The sequence below is a fragment of the Sinohyriopsis cumingii genome, chromosome 1 (genome assembly GCF_028554795.1).
Source record: "Sinohyriopsis cumingii isolate HCF-2022 chromosome 1, ASM2855479v2, whole genome shotgun sequence".
Classification (NCBI taxonomy): Eukaryota; Metazoa; Mollusca; class Bivalvia; order Unionida; family Unionidae; genus Sinohyriopsis; species Sinohyriopsis cumingii.
This window is the reverse complement of record NC_142961.1, coordinates 160357246-160379694: the sequence shown is the minus strand read 5'-3', so window position 1 is coordinate 160379694 and position 22449 is coordinate 160357246. Positions and strand designations below refer to the sequence as shown.

The 22449-nt window shown below is 35.0% G+C and overlaps 1 protein-coding gene across 1 annotated transcript in view; it reads left to right on the top strand.

The window, feature by feature from the left end:
• LOC149808240 (lysosomal-trafficking regulator-like) overlaps positions 1 to 22449 on the top strand; it is a 250120-nt gene that overhangs the window by 18417 nt on the left and 209254 nt on the right. Inside the window, exons 3-4 of the mRNA XM_089975328.1 lie at positions 6643 to 6736; positions 11576 to 14175. Coding sequence (XP_089831454.1) covers positions 6643 to 6736; positions 11576 to 14175 — 2694 coding nt within the window. The remainder of the gene's footprint in view (positions 1 to 6642; positions 6737 to 11575; positions 14176 to 22449) is intronic.

Here is a 22449-nt window from a genome sequence, read left to right as displayed (position 1 = left end):
CCTTATTGGCAGCACAGTATACCATCTGATGATTTTTCATATTATTGGCAACATTGCTGGATGTTTAACTTGTATATACAACCATTGGTTTGGAGTGGAGAAATTCAGAGGCCCCATGAAAGGAAACCGTACACTTGATGTAAAATGCACTGAAATTTATCTATTGTTACATAAACAAATTATTTGTCCATATTGAAAAACCATCTTAACGGTGCATTGTTATATCAGAATCTGCTTATATTGATATCTAGCACGAGTACTGTATCTTGTAAGATATCCACTTGTTTTTGCTCTTGACATTTCTGGTGGTGGAGATCAACTGGACAAGTCATTATCTCATATACTGTCTTTTGTCGCATTTTTGGTCATTCAAAAGTAATTCATATATTTACATAGACTGATATTTGAATGTGAATGGAAAGTAAAATTCCTCTTCTTTTCACTCAGAATTAAATCCTTAAGAACACAATTCCTTTTTTAAAAATGTACCCCAAAAAAATAGTTTCCTGAAATTTCAAAGAAAACAGATTACCTTCGAGGCACTGATTGTTATGAAAACATACTAAGCAAATGAAAGAAGAAGAAAAAGTCAGTCTCAAGAACTCGGAAAAAATCCCAGAAAGAACTACTGACCCATGAGAAGCTACTGGCAAGCTTTCTCACATACCCACATTGGCTGAATCTGAGACTCAAACCCACATAGACAGGGGTGAGGTGGCAGTGATCCATAACAGTGAGCACTTGAGACCACTCGGCCACTTGAAGACCCCACTAAAGTGTGAAAACTAGATAAAACTAACCTAGTATTGGCACTTTTGAGGTAAGTTTGTCGAGATTTATCCACAAGACAATTTTCAAGTGTAGTAGATGAAATAGGGTCAAAGATATTGGGGTTATGATAAACAAACAACTGAAAATGTAAAAGCCACTCAGGCACGAACATTAGGTCAAACTGACCAAATTCTGGTATGGACAAATTAATTTGGGTATGAGGTGTCCATGTATCAGTTTTCATGACTTCTATTGAAATAGGGTCAAAGATATTAAGATTGTAATAGCAGCTGAAAATACAAGTCATTCAAGTGTGAAAATCAGATTACAATGAACTAATTTTGTTATGGTTGAATTACTTTGCTCCAGATGTATCTACATACCAATTATCTTGAGTGTATGTGAAATAGGCACTTAGATTCTGAAGGGGTAACAAAATATTACAAAATAATGAGATGGTAACAAATGTAACAAAGGTAACAAAAAGTATATGTGTAATTTTTGTTAATGTAAGTTGGCCTAAATAAATGCATTTAGAACTTATCATGTGCATCATGTGATGTCTCGGAGTTATGAGTTGGCTTATATGTGGGTCATGCACTGTTTAGTGTTTATACCTATTCAGTTTGGGGGTGGCATATACGCGAATGGGTTTATATGCGAGTATATATGGTGGTTTATAACAGTTGAGTAAGTGTTGGGACACAGAAAATGTATTTTCTTTTACTTGCATCTGTCTTAGGACATGGAAAAAAAATTACTTTTTCATGTCCCAAAATTTACAGCCATTATGATAGTCAACGAAAAAAAAGAAGTAAAAATCTTCAAGTTTAGAACTTGGTCCATGGATGAGCTGACCCCCCCCCCCATCTTCCAGGCTTATATTTTTTTAAATTATTTGACTTATATGCAGATATATATGGTAATGATTTGGTTATAATTATTTGGGAGATGATCAACCACATTGTTATTGCTGGATCAAGTAATTAATAACATAAAATATGAAATTAATGGATGGAGTAACATAGATTTGACCAAAGATTTAGAATAGAACAACATGAGCCGTCATTTGTAAAATATAACAATTTAATCACTTATATAAACAAAACTAAATGGAACATGATATTTGAATGATACACTTTCTCTTAGAAACAGAATTATACAATTTGTGCAAAATGCAGCTAGCTGTTCTGTTAAGCCAATAAAAAATTTCATTTCATAATTGAGTGAATGATTAAACTCAAACTGCTAGCATGTCAACATAACCTGATTGCTTCCGGTCCTTTCAAAATTACTGTTGGTGATAGGTCTGCATAGCCATATTTCTTTTCCTTCTCTCTCTCTTTCTCCAATCTCTTTGGTCATCAACTGCAGTTTGGCTATCTACTGTCTTTTCCCACGATATGGTGCAGTTATGGAGCTATTTTTCCCTTCAGATATATCAGATGCGACCTAAATATTTGTCAGGTTTTTCTTTTTTCCCTTTCTGGCATCAAACAATATTCCCACTCTTGTTTTGTAAGATATCGTCTTATCGTAATTCAGCAGAACTAAGCTGTGGTCAGTTTTCAAACTAATACTGACACATGATCCTATTAACATAAATATACTGTTTCTTCAGTGGCTACTCGCATTCCTGACTGTGACCATGACATAACTAGACCTCTTTGATAACTATTATGCCCCACTGCAGGATATAAATTACCAGCTGATCAATGTTGGTTTACACACTTGGTTAAGAGAATTCACAGCTTAATTACACAAATGAATTAGTGGACTTCACATCTTGTCTTTACCCCATTGCTTGATAATTAGTGATTCATTGACACTAGCCTTGGATTTCATCTGGGAACACACAACCCCTCGTTTAGCTTAGCCAGTCAGAATTAACTTTCTCTAACTGCCAAAACGTTAACACTCACACTGAAATCAGAATAATTCTCTGTAGTCCACATAAGATATTTACTATTCTAGAAAATATCATTTTAAGACACCTATTTCAAGTGGCCCAAAATTTCCCAAAATTTGTCTCTGGCTTGCCTCAACATTTATTTTAGCAGGTTCTAATTAAAATCCACTTAAGCTTCCAAACAAGAGAGGTTAACCATCTCTAGCTTCCAAATTTATTGCAAGCCAAGCCAATGTCAATCTTAATTTTTATGTGTCATGCTGACCACAAAAGAATGTACTGCAAAATTTTGTAGAAAATTTTGCACCTTTACATCAGACATTGTGAGTTTCTAAAAAGAAAACTTGTATTTAGGCTTGAAAAGTACTTAGGTGAAATTTGTAAATGATGTCACGGCTTCATAAGTTACTTTAGATGAGCAAGTTAGTAAGTGTACATGATGTTTGGGAGTAATCCATTAGATTTCATTGGTAAAGAGTGATATTGATATAAAAAAAGCCAGTTAAGTCATCATCTAATAGACAAATTAAATTTATGTTTATAATTATGACTTTGCACTACCGCATATACTTGTTTATATGTGGAGTTCAACTGCAAACAATAAAGATCCTGATCTGCTGTAGCATAATGTGCATGCAGATTAGGGTCTGTGTTGTTTGTTTTACTGATTACTCCTAACAAACTGCACAGACCCAGATCTGCTGGTGCATTATGTGACAGCAGATCTGGGTCTGTGCATCGTACAGTTGGACTTGATTTATAAGCAAATATAAATGGTACTTGAATATAATAGCCAATCCATCCACCCCTACAACTTCATTGGTTCTGTTGCAGTCAGTGGTAGACATTACAACTACATGTAGCTGTCAGATTACAATGACAAAGGGTTTGGTATTGATTTGCAACTATTGTCTGCATTTCTGACTCTCAATTAAAATGGATTAAGATGAAAAAGGTGGAATGAAGAAGTATAAGGGTTGATTAGTGATAAACTTGTTTCAATGAGTCTGTATGATGGTTGATTGAGTAGGCATTGGTAGTCTGTTGCTTTTTCTTAAATAGGTATGTTCTCTTAAATAGGTATGTACAATAATTAATTTATAAATTTGGTTATGCCACCACATTGTTTGGTGTTTGGATGCGTATGTCAGATGATTGAGCAAACATCTGGTGTCGATTATTTACCCTGGATTTATAAATTATTGTAGAGAGGATGCATTAAAGACAGATACAACAAAGACTTCATGGCAGTATTGTTCATGGTTCAATGATAATTAAATTTAATTTGATAATTATCAGCTTTTTAAGGAGTTAATTTCTGTCCAAATATTCAAGAAGCAATTGCATATTTTCTTCAAAATATAGCAATACTTGCAAAATTATTATATCAAAATCTTGTTTATTTTGGCACCAAACCTTTATAGTACTTACAGTGAACTTTTGTAAAATTCAGAGAGTGATGCCATGACCATGCTATATTTGAATTTGTGTTATAATGATATGTGTTATATTTGGGGGTTCATTGTAGTTTTATTAATAGCGATGCAAATTCAGTAAATGTGGCATTTGCAGACTAGTAAAACTTTTGCATGTTACTTACTGACAAGATACATTATTACATGTTACTTACTGACAACATACATTATTGCATATTACTTACTGACAACAAACATTGCATGTTACTTGCTGACAACATACATTGACAACATACATTAGATGTTACATACTGAAAACAGACCATTATTGCATGTTACTTACTGTCAACAGACATTATTGCATGTTACTTATTGACAACATACATTGCATGTTACATTTGTACTGACAGCTTACATTAGTACATGTTACTTATTGACAACATACATTATTGCATGTTCCTTACTGACAACACACTTTATTTCATGTTACTTACTGGCAACATACATTATTGCAGTTTACTTATTGACAACAGACATTATTGCATGTTACTTGTTGACAACAGTCATTGCATGTTGCTTACTGACAACTGACATTGCATGTTACTTACTGACAAAAGACCATTATTGAATGTTACTAACAACAGGCATTATTGCATGTTACTTACTGACAACAGACCATTGATGTATGTTGCTTACTGACAACAGACATTGCATTTGTCTTACTAGCAACATACATTATTGTATGTTGCTAACAACATACATTATTGCATGTTACATATTGACAATGGACATTATTGCATATTACTTGTTGACAACAGTCATTGCATGTTACTTACTGACAACAGACCATTGATGAATATTACTTACTGACAACAGACATTATTGTATTTTACTTACTGACAACAGACATTGCATGTTGCTTACTGACAACAGACATTGCATGTTACTTACTGACAACAGACATTGCATGTTACTTGCTGATAACATACCATTATTGCATGTTGCTTGCTGACAACTGACACTGCATTTTACTTACTGACAACAGACGTTATTGCATGTTACTGACAGACATCATTGCATGTTACTTACTGACAACAGACATTATTGCATGTTATTTTTGACAGCGGACATTATTGCATTTTGCTCACTGACAACAGATGTTATTGCATGTCACTTCTTGACAACAGGCATTATTGCATATTACTTATTGACAACATGTTATTATAAGGTAAAGTTTTTATAAGTATAGTTTTCTGAAAATGTGTAAATTTAATGCTATTGAAACTCAAGATTTATATAATAGTATTTGATTCATTGTAGATTTATATAATATTTGATTCGTGTGTACATTTATTTATTTGATTCATGTGTAGATTTATATACTATTTGATTCATGTGTAGAATGAAAATTTTTGATTCATGTGTAGATTTATATAATATTTGATTAATGTGTAGATTTATATAATATTTGATTCATATGTAGATTTGTATAATATTTGATTCATGTGTAGATTTATCTACTATTTGATTCATGTGTAGATTTATATAATATTTGATTCATGTGTAGATTTATATAATATTTGATTCATGTGTAGATTTATATAATATTTGATTCATGTGTAGATTTGTATGATATTTGATTCATGTGTAGATTTATATAATATTTGATTTATGTGTAGATTTATATACTATTTGATTCATGTGTAGATTTATATAATATTTGATTTATGTGTAGATTTATATAATATTTGATTCATGTGTAGATTTATGTAATATTTGATTCATGTGTAGATTTATATAATATTTGATTCATGTGTAGATTTATATAATAATTGATTCATGTGTAGATTTATATACTGTTTGATTCAAGTGTTGATTTATATAATATTTAATTCATGTGTAGAGTTGTATACTATTTGATTCAAGTGTAGATTTATATATTATTTGATTCAAGTGTAGATTTATATACTATTTGATTCATGTGTAGATTTATATAATATTTGATTCAAGTGTAGATTTATATAATATTTGATTCATGTGTAGATTTATATAATATTTGATTCATGTGTAGATTTATATAATATTTGATTCATGTGTAGATTTATATACTGTTTGATTCAAGTGTTGATTTATATAATATTTAATTCATGTGTAGAGTTGTATACTATTTGATTCAAGTGTAGATTTATATAATATTTGATTCATGTGTAGATTTATATAATATTTGATTCATGTGTAGATTTATATACTATTTGATTCATGTGTAGATTTATATAATATTTGATTCATGTGTAGATTTATATAATATTTGATTCATGTGTAGATTTATATAATATTTGATTCATGTGTAGATTTATATAATATTTGATTCATGTGTAGATTTATATACTGTTTGATTCAAGTGTAGATTTATATAATATTTGATTCATGTGTAGATTTATATACTATTTGATTCATGTGTAGATTTATATAATATTTGATTCATGTATAGATTTATATAATATTTGATTAATATATAGATTTATATATTATTTCATTCATCTGTAGATGCTCAGCAATGGAAGAGACCTGGCTAACTTGCTTGTTTCATTGTTACCATTTTGTCTGAAGTTTCCTGCCCCTCATGAAGATGCCATCACAGGTAAGTTATTAATAAAAATTAATTCCCAGATTGATATGCTTGGAAAAAGTTTGGTTCATTTTAGTTCATAAGCAGACCTAGTGTCAGTTACTTTAAATTAAATTGCAGTTGCTTTTGATGTTTTGATTACGATTGCAATCAATTCCTTTTGTGCATATTAATTGATTAAAGTACATAACTTCAAGATGGTAATCAGTTACTTTTCTTTGAATTTTATTTCTTTATAAAATCACAAATATATTTATTTGTATTATATATTTTTAAAATAATATATATGTCTTGTAAATGAAAGTGTTTTAAAGTGTAAATAAAAATGAAGAATGGGGTACTATTAATTTTCCAAATATTATCAATACCAAATATTAGATTATTTTTTTGTTGTAAAATTTAACAATTTATAGTAAAAAGACAGATTGAAATTCTTGGCAAAATATATTTATTTGATTGCAGATATAGGGAGGTTTTTAATTGAGCTTGAACAACCATCATTATTGAATGCCTCCAGTATGTGTTATATACATATGTTAGAGTTTTCTTCATGAAAGATGTTGTTGTTTCATTTAAATAAAATGAAATTAAAAATATAATATTAGATTTGTTTAAAATCCATATATTTTTCATTTATAAACACTGAGTTTTAAATTAATAATTAAATACTTAAATAGATGAAATCAGAATAAAAGATCTTTTATCCATAGAAAGCTCTACAGCATCAGAACAATTGTATCCTTAAAGAATATATGGCTTAAATCAAGGTTCAATTTAGGGTGACTCTTGCACCATTGACTGACCCTTTTTTTGCATTTTTATTAAAGAAAGTTCCCTCCATGGAGCCCATAGTGCAAATAAAAACAATCCAAGAAAATGTAGATAAAATATTATAATGGTTGCTTTTAGACTGAATCAAATGCATCTTTGGCTTATTTAACAGAGAACATTCGTTGCCAGAGAATAATAAGATGATCAATTTCATTGGCTGCTAGAAATGTTTTGATTGGCTTGGGCTCCAGTTGAGAGCACATGATCCACGATCATTCATAGATAATGAAAAGAAGAAAAGAAATCTTACTAAAAACACTGCTGCATTTATTTCGAAAGTAGTGTACATTGAGGAAAGCATATAGACTCAAATGACCACAATAATTTCTGGAGGGGGAAAGCTTACCTGAGTGTGAGGAATTCAAATTCTGCACAGGAGGCTCACGATGGGAGAGGCTGATTATAATCATAGACACTCATTATGTAGATTGATTAATTTCTGCAATATTCACTTTAACTACATTATATAATGTATAACAAACCATTGTTGAGTCTGAGACTGGTACTGCTTGCTTGAGTTTCCTTGTCAGGTAAAATAACCATGAGCTATCTCCCCCATTGCCAAGCCATTCTGTTCATTTATGAATGAAAATAATAATATTACATTAGTATTATATTATTATGAACTATTACATTGGTATTATATTAATATGAGCTATTACAATGGTATTAAATACGATGAGCTATTATATTGGTATTAAATATGAACTATTACAGTGGTATTAAATTATTATGAACTATTACAGTGGTATTACATTAATATGAGCTATTACAGTGGTAATTAATTAATATGAGCTATTACATTGGTATTAAATTAATATGAGCTATTACAGTGGTATTATATTACTATGATCTATTACATTGGTATTGTATTAATATGAGCTATTACAGTGGTATTAAATTAATATGAGCTATTACATTGGTTTTACATTAATATGAGCTATTACATTTGTTTTACATTAATATGAGCTATTACATTGGTTTTACATTAATATGAGCTATTACATTGGTATTAAATTAATATGAGCTATTACATTGATATTAAATTACTATGAGCTATTACATTGGTTTGTATTACTATGAGCTACTACATTGGTATTGTATTAATATGAGCTATTACATTGGTTTTACATTAATATGAGCTATTACATTGATATTAAATTAATATGAGCTGGGAAAAGAAAGAAGACATATCCTGCCATTTTTACAGCTTAGCTTTAGTGGCTACTGCATATTCACAGTGGCCTGTCAATGCTTATGGCATGAACAGTCTTGTATATTGTACATAATAGTAGATAGGTTGAGTTGTAATCCCTTGGATTGGGCACAGTCCCTTGGTATAGGTCACAGTTTATTGGTTAGGTCACAGTCTCTTTGATAGGTCACAGCCCTTTGGATAGGTCACAGTAACTTGGATAGGTAACATTTTCTATAATAGGTCACAATTCCTTGGATAAGTAACAATCCCTTGGAGTAGTAACATTTTCTTTGATAGGTAACAATCCCATAGATTGGCACCAATCTCTTCGATAGGTCAGTCTTTTGGATAGGTCACACTTCCTTGGATAGGTCACAGTCACTTGGATAGGTCAGTCTCTAGGATATGTCAAAATCTCTTGGATAGGTCATAGTCTCTTGGATAGGTCACAATCCCTTGGATAGGTCACAGTCCTCTTGGTAGGTCATGGTTCCTTTGATAGGTTGTGGTCTTTTAGATAGGTCACAGCCCCTTGGATAGGTCACCCTCTTTGGATAGGTCACACTCCCTTGCATACATAACATATTTTTGGACAGGTACCAGTCTCATGGTTAGATCAGTCTCTCTTGAATAGGTCACAGTCTTTTGGATAGGTAACATTTTCTTTGACAGGTACCAGTCTCATGGGTAGGTCACAGTCGCATAGATACGTTGTAGTCTTTTGAATAGGTCACATTTCTCTTGGTAGATCACAGTCCTCATTGATAGGTCACAGTCCCTTGGATAGGCCACAGTCCCTTTGATATTTCACAGTCCTCTTGGTAGGTCATGGTCCCTTGGATAGGTTGTGGTCTTTTAGATAGGTCACAGCCCCTTGGATAGGTCAAAATCTCTCGGATAGGCTTCATTCTTTAATTAGGTTGCATTCCCATGATTAGGTTGCAGTCTCATTCACAATAGTAGTAACAATATGTAATGATTAGTGTGTAATACAATCATTTATTTTTATTTAGATGTTATGTACAGTACCAAAGATTAAGTTCCCTCAGGAAGGAAAGGCGTTTATTTTGGACACAGTATTTAGCCATTGTATAGTAATGTCTTTAATTGTCTGTTGAGAAAAGAGACTTAAGAAGCATAGTAATTTTAAAAAAATTGAAGACTGCATTGTCATGCTTATTTGTATGTTTTTCAGAGTTTCACTAAATGATAAAAAGTTTGGCCACTAATTTAATGGATCATACTTTGTGATGATACATGATGATACATACTTTTGCAATCTTAATCTGTGACTGCTCATTCACTAAAATTTCTCCACTGCTGAAATAACCTGTAGCATCGTGTTTCAATCTGTCAATGCAGTTGTTATTTACTTTGGAATTCATGTATATTTGAGTTTGTTTGTTGTTTAAAGAGCACAAGAATGATTAATAGGGACTGATTATCATCTTAAATCCATTTTGATGTTATTGAATCTCTTCCTTTTAGCATATCAGATTATGTTTTCTTCCATCCAAAATACATGCACTAATAGGATACCACTTGAAATACAAATTCACTCATTATCATGACCACATATCTGTTTAGACATCTTTAAGCTGCAGTCCTTCCTAAAACCAATTTTAAAGTGATATAAAGGATGTTCTTTTTGTAGTTCTTAAATATTTCAAATTATAGTCTTCACACTGAGATCAGACTCCACAACTTCATTTGGCACTAGTGATCGCTGAAGTTGCCATGGGTGATAGCACATTTTCAGACAGTGATTTAGTTCAAGAAGAAAAATGTTGGCAGTTGAAAATTTTGGGGGATTGTCTTCATGTCTATAGATTTGTTTACCGTGAGGTTGCTGATGTCTGCTAGTGTAAAATATTTCTAGGTTGAATCAGTCATGTAATAGAGAACATGCTTAACAAAGGAACAATATAATAAATTTAATTGACATAATTTTTTTAACAAAGGAACTATCATAAATGCATCTTATAACATAAGGTCCAATTTTATTAGTTTGAAAGTTACAACTTAAGAGAAATGGGAATTGGGAAAGAACTGCTAGGTAATATAGGGTAATGTCCCTTTTTTGGTATAATAGACAATTGAACATAGCAGTACTTTTTAATGTAAAAGCAGGCAGTTATTATTCAAGTGCCAGTCCAGCATAATACTTGGCAAATTTAAGTGCCAGTTTAGCATAATGCTTGGTAAATTCAAGTGCCAGTCTAGCATAATATACTTGGTAGATTCAAGTGCCAGTCTAGCATAATACTTGGTAAATTCAAGCACCAGTCTAGCATAATACTTGGTAAATTCAAGCACCAGTCTAGCATAAGTAATAGTGTACTACTGTTAAAGATATGCACCAGCTTAAATCCACCTACATGTCCGAGTTGTGGATTAAAATTTACCACTGTGTGTTGGGGTTTCTTGTACAAATTCCATTAATATAAATTATCCAGATAGTTGTTAAGAACATAAGCTTTTGCAATTTAGATAGAGTTATTTTGTCATCTACACAAACAAATCAGTGTAGTTCTTTTATCTCAGTTTACTGTCAGCTCTTGATGCATGATCATTGGGTTCAGTAGCATAGTAAACAATCATTGTACAAACTTCACTAACTCCACATACAAATAGGTCACAGTGACCTGTTTAACCTTCACCCAACTTTGAATGTTAGGATATTGATTTTTCAATCAAAGATGTCACAGTTGCACACAAATTTAACAGAAAAGAAGTTTAGCAAAATTAAGCCAGTTGTGTATCCTTAATTTAAATTTATTTGTTACAGAAGTGATTCAGATCTTTTTAATTTTTCTCTTTAGGCACCTTTCTGGAATTTCCTCTAGTTCCAATTATCGAGTCTTTTCCAAGCACTGTCAGCTCAGGAAAAGGACGGGTCGAGCATCACAGAAATACAGTGCTGCGTGTATCTAAAAAGTGCAATTATGCAACTTCACATGTGAAGGGCGTACGTCACAAGATGACACACAAAAGAAATTCCTCAATGATAGCAAAAAATAATCAGGTAAAAAGTGATGATGAAAGTGAAAATGAAACCATGCCAGATAAAGCCAAAGCGGGGAAAATTCGTAAGAGGCCAAGATGTTTATATGCTCCTGATACGCATACTCAATCAAAACAGGACTCCGATTCCGATGACAATGACATTGATCATTTGCTTAGGAGATACCAAAAAGAAGAAAGCTCGATAAGTGCACCAGAATTGTGTCTGCTTATCATTGATCTGTTATTTGAATTGTGTAAGCTGGATTCAATGCAGTCTTCAGCAGTGAAATACTTGTCAGTTACTATTATGCCACATTTACTAAATGCTTTTCTGTCCAACGGATGTGACATGGAGGTTACTGTTGCCAAAACCATAGATTGGCCTGAAGACTTGGTCATATATATACAGCGCCATCTTTTGAGAGTTATATATCTTGCCTGCAGCTTTGTTGCCAAGCAACAGAATGGTGTGAAAATTTTCAATGGACATAAGGTTGTGTCACAGCTGTTGGAAGTATGTCAGAAATGTGAATATTTCAATTCTTCTAATTTCAGCCCAGATGACCCTGAGCCTCAGAAGTCACGTATGATGAAGGAGGCCTCTTTAGTCATGGAAGTTCTAATTGGTCTGGTTATTTGTTTTGACAGTGTTTTCCAGCATTTACCTTTCAATCCAGACTACATCAATAGTGCCGTTCACATGATGGAAGATTTTGGTGACAATCAAGGATTCATGTACTTAAGAAGAATTATCTCATTCATTGATTGGATAAAACTCAAATCCAGTGACAATGTGTACCATGACATCATCAGGAATGAGCCAATCAGGCTTTTTGGTTCTTTTTTAAATACTCTAAAGGTGGTGAAAGTGAATTACATTCACTCCATGAAGTGTGCGAAGCGAAAGCACAACAGATGTGTGTACTCTCATTACTTGGATCATCATCATGATATTTTGGGAGTACCTGAAAGCCGCATGGCTAACCAGCAGTCCTTTTCATCAAGTAGCCCCAAAAAGAAGGTTCAGAAGTTCTGCACCCAAACTCAGTGCCTGGTTGCCTCTTGTACAGACTTTCTCATGGAACTTTGGACCAACATGAATTCGAAATTTGTAAGATTAGAAATTCTGAGGGTCATCGATTCATCAGGGATCTGCTGTTGTATGCAGTTGGATAATGTAGTCAAAACATTTGTGAAGGGTATCATGTTCGTTTCACCGGCAGTGCGATCCTACTCCTTGAACATCTTGAACAAGATTGTACTGGAGAATTTCTCAGGAGGGCTCCGACTCCACAGTGAAGATAGCTCTGGATTCACATGTTCCATGTGTGAAGAAATGGAGTTGAGAAGCAAAGGGGCAGATCTAAGTATTTATCATAAGGCTGTGTTAGACACCATGGTATGCCTGGACAGTGGGTTTTCAAGCAGTGATCATCACAGGGACACCAAAGTTTCAGTCCTGCAGAAACTATCAAGATGGAGGCCAATGCAGGTTCTAAAAGATCTTTTGTATTCAGATAATGAAAGTCTTGCTGTGTCAGTTTCAAAGCATCTCCTTGCTCTGTCCATCAAGGGTAACCCATACCTGAAAGCAGAACTGTTTTTTAGCCTGTATGCTGACACATTAGGATGCTCTGGGACAAGTTGTTTTCCATCTGCATGTAGTTCATCAGAGGAAGAGGGTGCTTTTAAAGCAAGAGAAATGTCTAAATCTGTTCAAGTTCATTGCCTGTCAGCCTTGCCGTACCTTCTGCAAGCAAATTGTGTGATGAGGGCTTTTCTCACAAAGAAGGGCATCATGCAGATGTGTTGTTTACTGGAAGATGCAGCACTCAGAGCTCCCGTGCTTAGAATTTTTGAAGCTTTAATAATTTTAGATCAAGAAAGATTGAAAACTGATAAAAATGAAGGAAAGGGTGATGGAAATGATTCCTATGAATGTCCATGTAAAGGCGGTCATGTGATTGGAGCTTTCATCAATGAATTATCCAGGAGATCATTCAAAGATGTAAGATCTGACCAGGGAGAGACAGGCTATAAGCAGATGAAACATGGAGATGGTGTGGGACAGGGTGATTTGCCATGCACTCAGTGGTCTCTCCCTGTTATGGTAGACATGTGGGAAACCTGTGCCAAACTTTGTCTCAACAACAGTATCTTTGTGTCACAGTTCCAGGACATGTTATGTATGATACCAACAGAGTCTCTTCTGCTTGAGACACTTCACTCTCTGATCAAACCATCTGCTATGATGTCTCAAACCAGCACTGAAACAGAGGATTCCGGCTTGGAGGGAGACCAGAATATCTCTCTCACCAGTCTCCATTCTAAGTCAGCTAACTTCTTCATGAGAGTCTCACTCTTGGAGTCTTTGACTGTAGTCTGTGGAGCATACTATGGTTTCCTAGAAAAGGAGGTAAATTTATTGAACACTAGTATCATGTTCTTTATCTTGTTATCTTTACCCATAACCTTAAGTTCTCTGAATGAAGAAAAATGGTTTGTGCACAAAAACATTAGTTTTACATTACAGACCTTGACTAAACTTTTGGATGGCTTGCACATGGGATGAGGAAGAAGACTATCGATTTTTAGGTCAGAAAGTCAAAGGTCAAAGTCATTTGTTGAAAAATGACAAATGGTTTCTGTACAAATGGTTCCTGACCATATTACCTTTACTTTTGCTAATAAAGTAGCATATTAGTTTTTAGAGTCAAAAGTCAGTGTTAAAGTTACTGGGACTGAAGAAAGAAAAATGGTTTTGCATATTAACTTAAGTGCCTGGTGCCTGACCATGTACCTCAGAAAGAGTTTGTGAAAGGTTTGCACTTACATTGAGAAAATTTAAAAGGACCAGATCATTATGAACAAAAAATGGTTTCCTCACAGCAACATTAATTCTGCATCACAGATCTGGACCAAACATTGTGGATGACTGCTCTTGGAGCATCATAGAGGCCTAATGATTTGGGTTTCTAAGTTCAGGGTCACTGGTTGAAAAATGTTTTTCTGCAAAAACATTTTGGTTCTTGAACATGTACCTTCAACAAAGTTTGTAGATGACTACACTTATGGTAAGAAAGAACCTCTTTATTAGTGGGTCAAAATGTTAGCGGTTAAGGGCACTGTGACCAAACGAAAAATGTGTGGGGTGAATAATAACTTTATTTTTATGCCATGTACCCTTACCAAAGTTTGTGGAGGGTTTGCAATTAAGGTATGGAAGAGGCTTATTGATTTTGGGGTCAAAGGTAAGGGCCATTTTGCCTCTCAAGGAATAGGCTTTGCAGATAACTTGTTCTGCAGTAAGTTCATTGATCAAAGTTGGTTCATGGCTTGGCACTTAGGGTAAGAAAGAAACAGAAACTTTGGGGTCTTACTGGTCAGTGATTATGAATTATGATCATGGTAAGACTAAGAAGAAAATAATAACTTCTTTTGGGGTCATTGGTCAGTAATCTTTAGAGTCAGCCTTGACCTTTTAGTGCCTATATAGAAAACTATTAAAGATGGAGATGGAGCATATAATATACCATTCATAGTACTCTTGTTGTTGCAGTCAACGTCAATTGTTTTTTAGATTAGTGTCGAAGGTTCAATACTTAATGTGCACTCATCTCCCTTAGAAGTCACCTCTCTTAAACAACCACCATTTCAAAGTTCCTTACACTGAATTATTGCAGTAATGAACCTCTATTGTGCAACCACTTGTCTTAAGAGGTACTATTTTCACTTCTTCAATGAGGCTGCATAAGACAGGTTCTACTGAATACAGAATAGAAGCAGATAAGCATCCATGTTCTTTTAGCACCAGTCTTAATATATGTTTCAATAATATTGATGCTGTAATCCTCATAATATACACAGAATCAAATTAAATGAATTGGCTGGAGATAACCAGAGCTCAACTTATATATAACATTCAATCTTGATAGGAGGTGGATGATGATGACATCATTCCATTTCAGTTCTGTACTGATCTGTTAATCTAAGTGAACTCTGCATCTGATCTGTTGATCCAAGTTAACTCTGACCTGTTAATCCAAGTTAACTGTTACTGGTTTATTGATCCAAGTTAACTCTGCATCTGATCTGTTGATCCAAGTTAAATCTGCCTCTGATCTGTTGATCCAAGTTAACTGCTACTGATTTGTTGATCTAAGTGAACTCTGCATCTGATCTGTTGATCCAAGTTAAATCTGCCTCTGATGTGTTGATCCAAGCAAACTCTGATCTGTTGATCCAAGTTAACTGCTACTGATTTGTTGATCTAAGTGAACTCTGCATCTGTTCTGTTGATCCAAGTTAAATCTGCATCTGATCTGTTGATCCAAGTTAAATCTGCATATGATCTGTTGTTTGACAGGCTTATCAAGCTATTCTAACATAGTCTATTAACTTCATTAGTCTTCTCTATAGATGTTGGCAAGTGGCTTAAAAATGTTCTACTTGTACAACTTTTTACATTGGATTCATCTGCTTTTACCACACTAACATTGTTATGATACTGTTGCCTGATTTGGCCATGTACTTTTAATTTTGAGCTAGCTACTTCAAAAGATACAAGAAGGCTGTTAATTCATCAGGCTGTTGATGCCATACTGGCATTACTTTAAAGTACTATCTAAACAATTTTATTTTGAATGGCAATACTAAGAAACAAAATTGGGACAGAAAGTTAAATTACATTGTACATATGCTTGGGACAGAAAGTTAAATTACATTGTGCATATACTTGGGACAGAACATTAAATTACATTGTACAAATACTTGGGACAGAAAGTTAAATTACATTGTACATGAACTTGGGACAGAAAGTTAAATTACATTGTACAAATACTTGGGACAGAAAGTTAAATTACATTGTACATATACTTGATTTCTCCTTCAGTATTTTAAGATCATATATTGTGGATTCACTATTATTCACTATTATTTGTGGGGTACCAAATTTTGTGGACTTAATAGTTGCTACACACAACAAATTTACAAATCTAGCAAAAACCCAATCCATTGGAAAGCAAAACTCTGGTGGTATAGGACCATTGCGTAGTTTTACAATTTAAAGTACTTACAGATATGTCTTTATAAAGTATTTACAGACTATAAAAATTGATATGTCTGAAAATAAATGAGTTCACAGTTCAGATTTTTTCTTCTTCAAAATACCTTCCACAATCATAATACATTAGGAATATACCTTTGGTACTTAACAAATCAAGCAAGATAACTTTTGCTGCATATTTTGGCTTGTTTTAGCAGAAAAAGTGCTAAAGTTTGACTGCTTCCAATGATGGAAGTTGGGTGAGAGTGGTTTCAGCTTGAATTTAGGAATTGGCGCCTAGTCTAGTCTGTTATCAGTTACTACTACAGCTTTTGCCTGGTCAGCATGCTGTTACAAATAGGCCTTGCAAATACCTTCCCCACTGAACCTTTAGCTTCACCAGTTTCAGCAATCCAGTTACATCATCATAGGGAAGTATACTACATTTCTTTTCATTCTAAAATTTACTTTATCATCCTAGTAGACGCACAATTTGCACATCAGTTGTCTTAACTTAATCATATGATAAAGTAATCAGCACCATCTCCAAGTTACATCAAAAGTGGTCAGATTTGTGAGTAAAAATTGAGAATCACAGAGTGAAAATAGTCCACTGGTTGCCGTTTAGTGACCTTCAAAATCTAATTGCAGCAACTTGAAAATGACATTTGATTACAAGTATATGCCATGCTTTATGCTAAAAACATAGCAGGCACAACTTACCATGTATACTTGCTTATGAGATTAGTCCAGCTGCCATCTGCACAGACCCAGATCTGCCATTACATGTACCAGCAGATCTAGGTCTATGTCGTTTGTAAGAAGTAATCATGACCAAAAAAAACCAACATAGACCCAGATATGCAGGCACATTATGCAATGGCCGATCAGGATCTTTGTTTTTTGCATTTTGATTTAACTTGAAAGCAAGTATGTACAGTAATTTGCAGAATAACTGCCAGTTCCTATAATAAATCACCATCTTTGATTGTGACTAGTCTGCTTTAAGTGACCATTCTAATATGCATTCAACTTCAGCTAGTGGTATGTATCCAGAAAAATGTGGAGAGTTTTGATGGCAGTAAAATTATTGTCAGTCGAAGTACCATAAATATATATATGGTGAAAAATATGGACAGTTTTGATGGCAGTAAAATTATTGTCAGTCAAAGTACCATAAATGCAGATATGGCTAAGGCATAACTAATATAATCTATCAGCAGAAGACAATGAAGGTTAAGACCTTTTATTTGTGAATTTGAGACCTGGCAATATGTAGATGGTTTTGATAACATTATAGAGAATTTGAATGTAATGGCTGAGGTTGAGGCAGATGATGATTGTTGATACTTTTTACCATTTTTAAAATTACTCTTTAGTTACTCTTTAATTTGCCTTAACTGAGAACTTCACTATTTGTCATCTTCTGCCATTAATTCCATGCTCAGTTTATTTCTGCATTTAATGTCCAAGGTGACTAAATTATTTGGATTAGGTGACCTAAAGTTTGAAATTGCCACTACAGTTTGCAGGTGGGTTGCACTCATGGTTACTAAAGTTTGATCGGTACTTTGAGCACAATTTTTTAATTACTTGCCCTTGACCTTTTGTAAATCATGATCATATGTTTCTTGTAATAAGACCCTCATGCAATTTTCTGTGCCATTTATTTCATTTCATGGCACTGGAAGCACAGCGCAAGAGTTGACTGGTTTTACCTGTATATGACATTATTTAGTTTGTTCTTACAGGAGCATACCACCATTCCTCAGACTACCAGGCCAGTACAGACATAGAATGGTGGTCCACCTGGACCTGTCCAGGACAATCCATCACTGCATGCAAATTCTAGGACTGGCTATGGTGATCATTCCCACCATAGTTGATATTGGACTTTGGCACAAGACATCCCCCCACCCCAGACTATGTTCACTCCAGATTTGGGATAGACTTAATCTACACCCTGTAACACCTGGACTGGGTACAGTGATCTGTCTTTATCTTCTACCCAGTCCAGGTCATGAAATGCAGATGTCCCAGTCTTGCAAATTCCATATACAGCTCTGTCATGGGGACCAAGCATTGCTGATAATGGATTCAGTGAACCATTCTTCTACAATATCCAGTACTGAACCCATGGAAGTATCATGAACCAGTACCAGGCATGTTCCTCACCACTCATGGCTCTGTCATGATGCAGTTATGGTTATGTTGATATATATTTTGGGACACCTTTGATGCCACTCAGTTTCAAAACGCCTGGAGATCACCACATCCAAACAGGGCTTTACTCTAAGTTTTGTTCATTGTCCCCAACTAGTTGCTTTGCTAGCTCTGTTATTTCTACCTGCACTGGAGGCCTCTTTGTCTCCCCACTGTTCTGAATTCAAAGACATATTCTTGTGGGGGTGTAGTGGTTGTCTAGGGGTGGGGTTCTTCTTATAGACTTTAACGAATTATGAGAAGTTCCCCTGGTCCTTATTCAGAAGGTTAATTCTGGACACTATATTATTTATTGACTAAATATATTTATGGCTACGAGCCCCCAGTCAGCAATGCCGACAGTTAAATTAAAAGAAATACAAAGATGAAATTTAAACAATAACAATTTAATAAATGAAATTTAAAAGAATTTAAAGTAATCAATGTCTCTCTTTCACCCAATGATCCCTTTGATCATCATTTGAGTTCACAGTGTGAGGAGATTTTTCCCTTCTTGAGTGCTACTCATCTAAATCTCTTCGTTCCCTTGTCTTTCTCTCCTTTCGTGATCTCCACTTCCGCTTCCTCTTCTATAATCCTTGTTCCTTGCCGTTATCTTGACTTCCGGTTCCTCTTCTAGTATCCGGAACCCTTGACGGTATCCCTTGAGGTCACCCGAAATTCACTCGGTATCTCTCACCGTCACCCGAAATTCTCTGAACTTCTCTCGTCCCCCGAAATTCTCTGAAATTCTTTCGTCCCCCGAAAGCTTCCTGATCGAAGCTATTTCAGGAATTTCCTAAATTCCGCCAATTTTTACGAATGGCTAACGGAGTGTGTGTCACTGTGGCTCTTAAACACCAACTGACGAATTTCAGGCTTGTACAAGTCTTATGCCAGTTTCTCGAATCAAGTCCCACCTACAACGCATCCCGATTGGATGGCGACGGACTCTGGTCATTTGATCGAACTGTCAATCATAAAAATGTCAGTCTGTGTGTCCCCATGTACTGTCCAGCCTACCATTGTCGGCTTCCGGCTCTTTGAAGTTGTCTACGTCACGTGTTCCCATGTACAAAGATTCCCGCCAGATTTCCACTCAAGAGCTCAAACAAAGACTGGGTTACGTAAGAGGATTAGCCAACTTAGGTACTTGGAAAAACAAAGCTTACCTGGCTCCACTTACAGACTTATAAATACATGTATAATACAAGGGGTTGGGGTAAAACATCACAATTCTTATGCACCATTCTTCCTTGATCTATCTTCCAGCTTCTTCTGTCTGTCTCCTGCCACTGATGTCATAACAGAGGGAGACAGGAACCCATTTCAACCCAGCTCAGACCTGATAGTCTTTCTACAGAAAATAATGCCATCCTTGACTTTTTCAACATTCCAAAAGGGCAAGTCTTCAACACTGTACAATGAAATGGAAGAAATTTCACTTCACATTTGTTGGCCCTCACTCTTTGTCAAGGGCCTCTTTTGATGCAGACATCGCTAGAGATCTGTAAAAAAAAAACAACAATGTTCTGTAAAATAGCTGTATAATTTGTTCATGATGCCAACTCTCTGGGAGTTTACTTCAGACTCTGTGACAGTTTAGCAAGCTCTGACCAGTCATGGATCTTGCTCTCTCAACCCACACATCAGGTATCAAAGTTCAAAATGGCGACACTGATCTCAGTTCTGAACACTGTTCCAGGGGTAGATTTCAAAGTTGGCATAAATTCCCAACATGTGTACCTTCATATTCACAGGTTTTCTCAGAAATGTATGAGGCATGCTTTCTGGGTGGCACCATGTACCATTCAAGGGTACTCGGTTTCAGTCTGAATTCCAGTTCCTGTTTTTTAACAGGAACCATGGACAAAGGGGTGACTTGCTTCAAAACTACCTTGGAGACATTCTACACAAGGTATCAAGAGAATAATATTTTATACCAATAGATGAAATCCCTGCTTTGCTCATTCCTGAACTTGGATTCTTTGTGAAGAAGGATGAAAATCTGATCTTGTTGCATCAATACATTTTTCCATTCACCTTGGAGTTCAAAACCCTCTTTGATTTTGCAACATTTAAGAATGTTCTTTGAAAATCATCTCAGTAGTGTCTTTCATCTGCTTCATGAGAGCCCTGCAGATGAGTCTTTTATCCCAGGGTCAACCAAAACTTTGCAGCCTAGACCAAATGGTCAGAGTTTTGGACTACATGTCAGCAAATGGGAACACTGCCAGAAATTATTATTTATGAAGACACTGGCATGAATGGCTGGGGTACCCACCTTCTGCCTGATTTTAAAAAGTTAGCAGAGTTAGGCATCTTTCAGAGGTCTCCATGCACATCAGTCTTCAAGAGATAAAGCCCACAGTAAATTATTGTTTAATTGTAGCAATGTCTGGAAAGGTAGTTCTGATTCTGTGAGACAATTCAACTGTCATCGGTTATGTCAGAAGACTAGGTGAAACCAAATTCCCAGGCAACTGCCTTCTGGTTTGGGATTCTCTCAGGTGTTGCCATCATCGACAAATCTACATTCAAGTCAACTTCATTCCATGCAAGCTCAGTGCCCTAGCATAGTCATTATCCTGATGGAATCAACCAATCCAAAAGGAATGGTCCTTACACCAATTGCTTTTTGATCAAATCTGCTCCTGCCAGGGTCAACCTCTTGTGCACCTCTTTGCAACAAGGCGGAATGTTGAACATTCATCTCTCAAGACCCAGATCTGAAATCCTTAGCTGTTCATGTCCTTTCTCAGAACTGGTATGCACTCAAGACATGTACATTTCCTGCAAAGTGTTGCAGAAAGCATGGAATTCCAAGTGCTGACAAATTAAGATTGTGAATTAAGATTGTGCCCTTCAAGTACCATATATACTGACTTATAAGTCAAGTTCAGCTGCAACCTGTACAGACCCAGACCATACATTGCATAATGAGCCAGCAGATCTCAGTATGTGTAGTTTGTTAGGAGCAATTACTAAAACAGACAGTGTAGACCCTGATCTGCAGGCACATTATTTTATAGCAGAAACTTTTAAGTGAGTTCATATGGTAGGAAAACTCGCTGATCAACACCCTTGTAAATCTAGTGGTAGATATTCCAAGAAGAGTCCTGTCTTCTTGCCAGCTGAATTCACTATGCAGGTTTTCTGTCTGAATACAGAGATGTAGAACCTCGTGCTTTGCTTGTAGAGACCTAGAAAATGGAAATTTTACCAACTCTGCATGCTTATAGAGACCCAGAAAATGGAAATTTTACCAACTATGCATGCTTAAAGAGACCCAGAAAAGGGAAATTTCACCAACTATGCATACTTATAGAGACCCAGAAAGGGGAAATTTTACCAACTATGCATGCTTATAGAGACCCAGAAAAGGGAACTTTTACCAACTATGCATGCTTATAGAGACCCAGAAAAGGGAAATTTTACCAACTA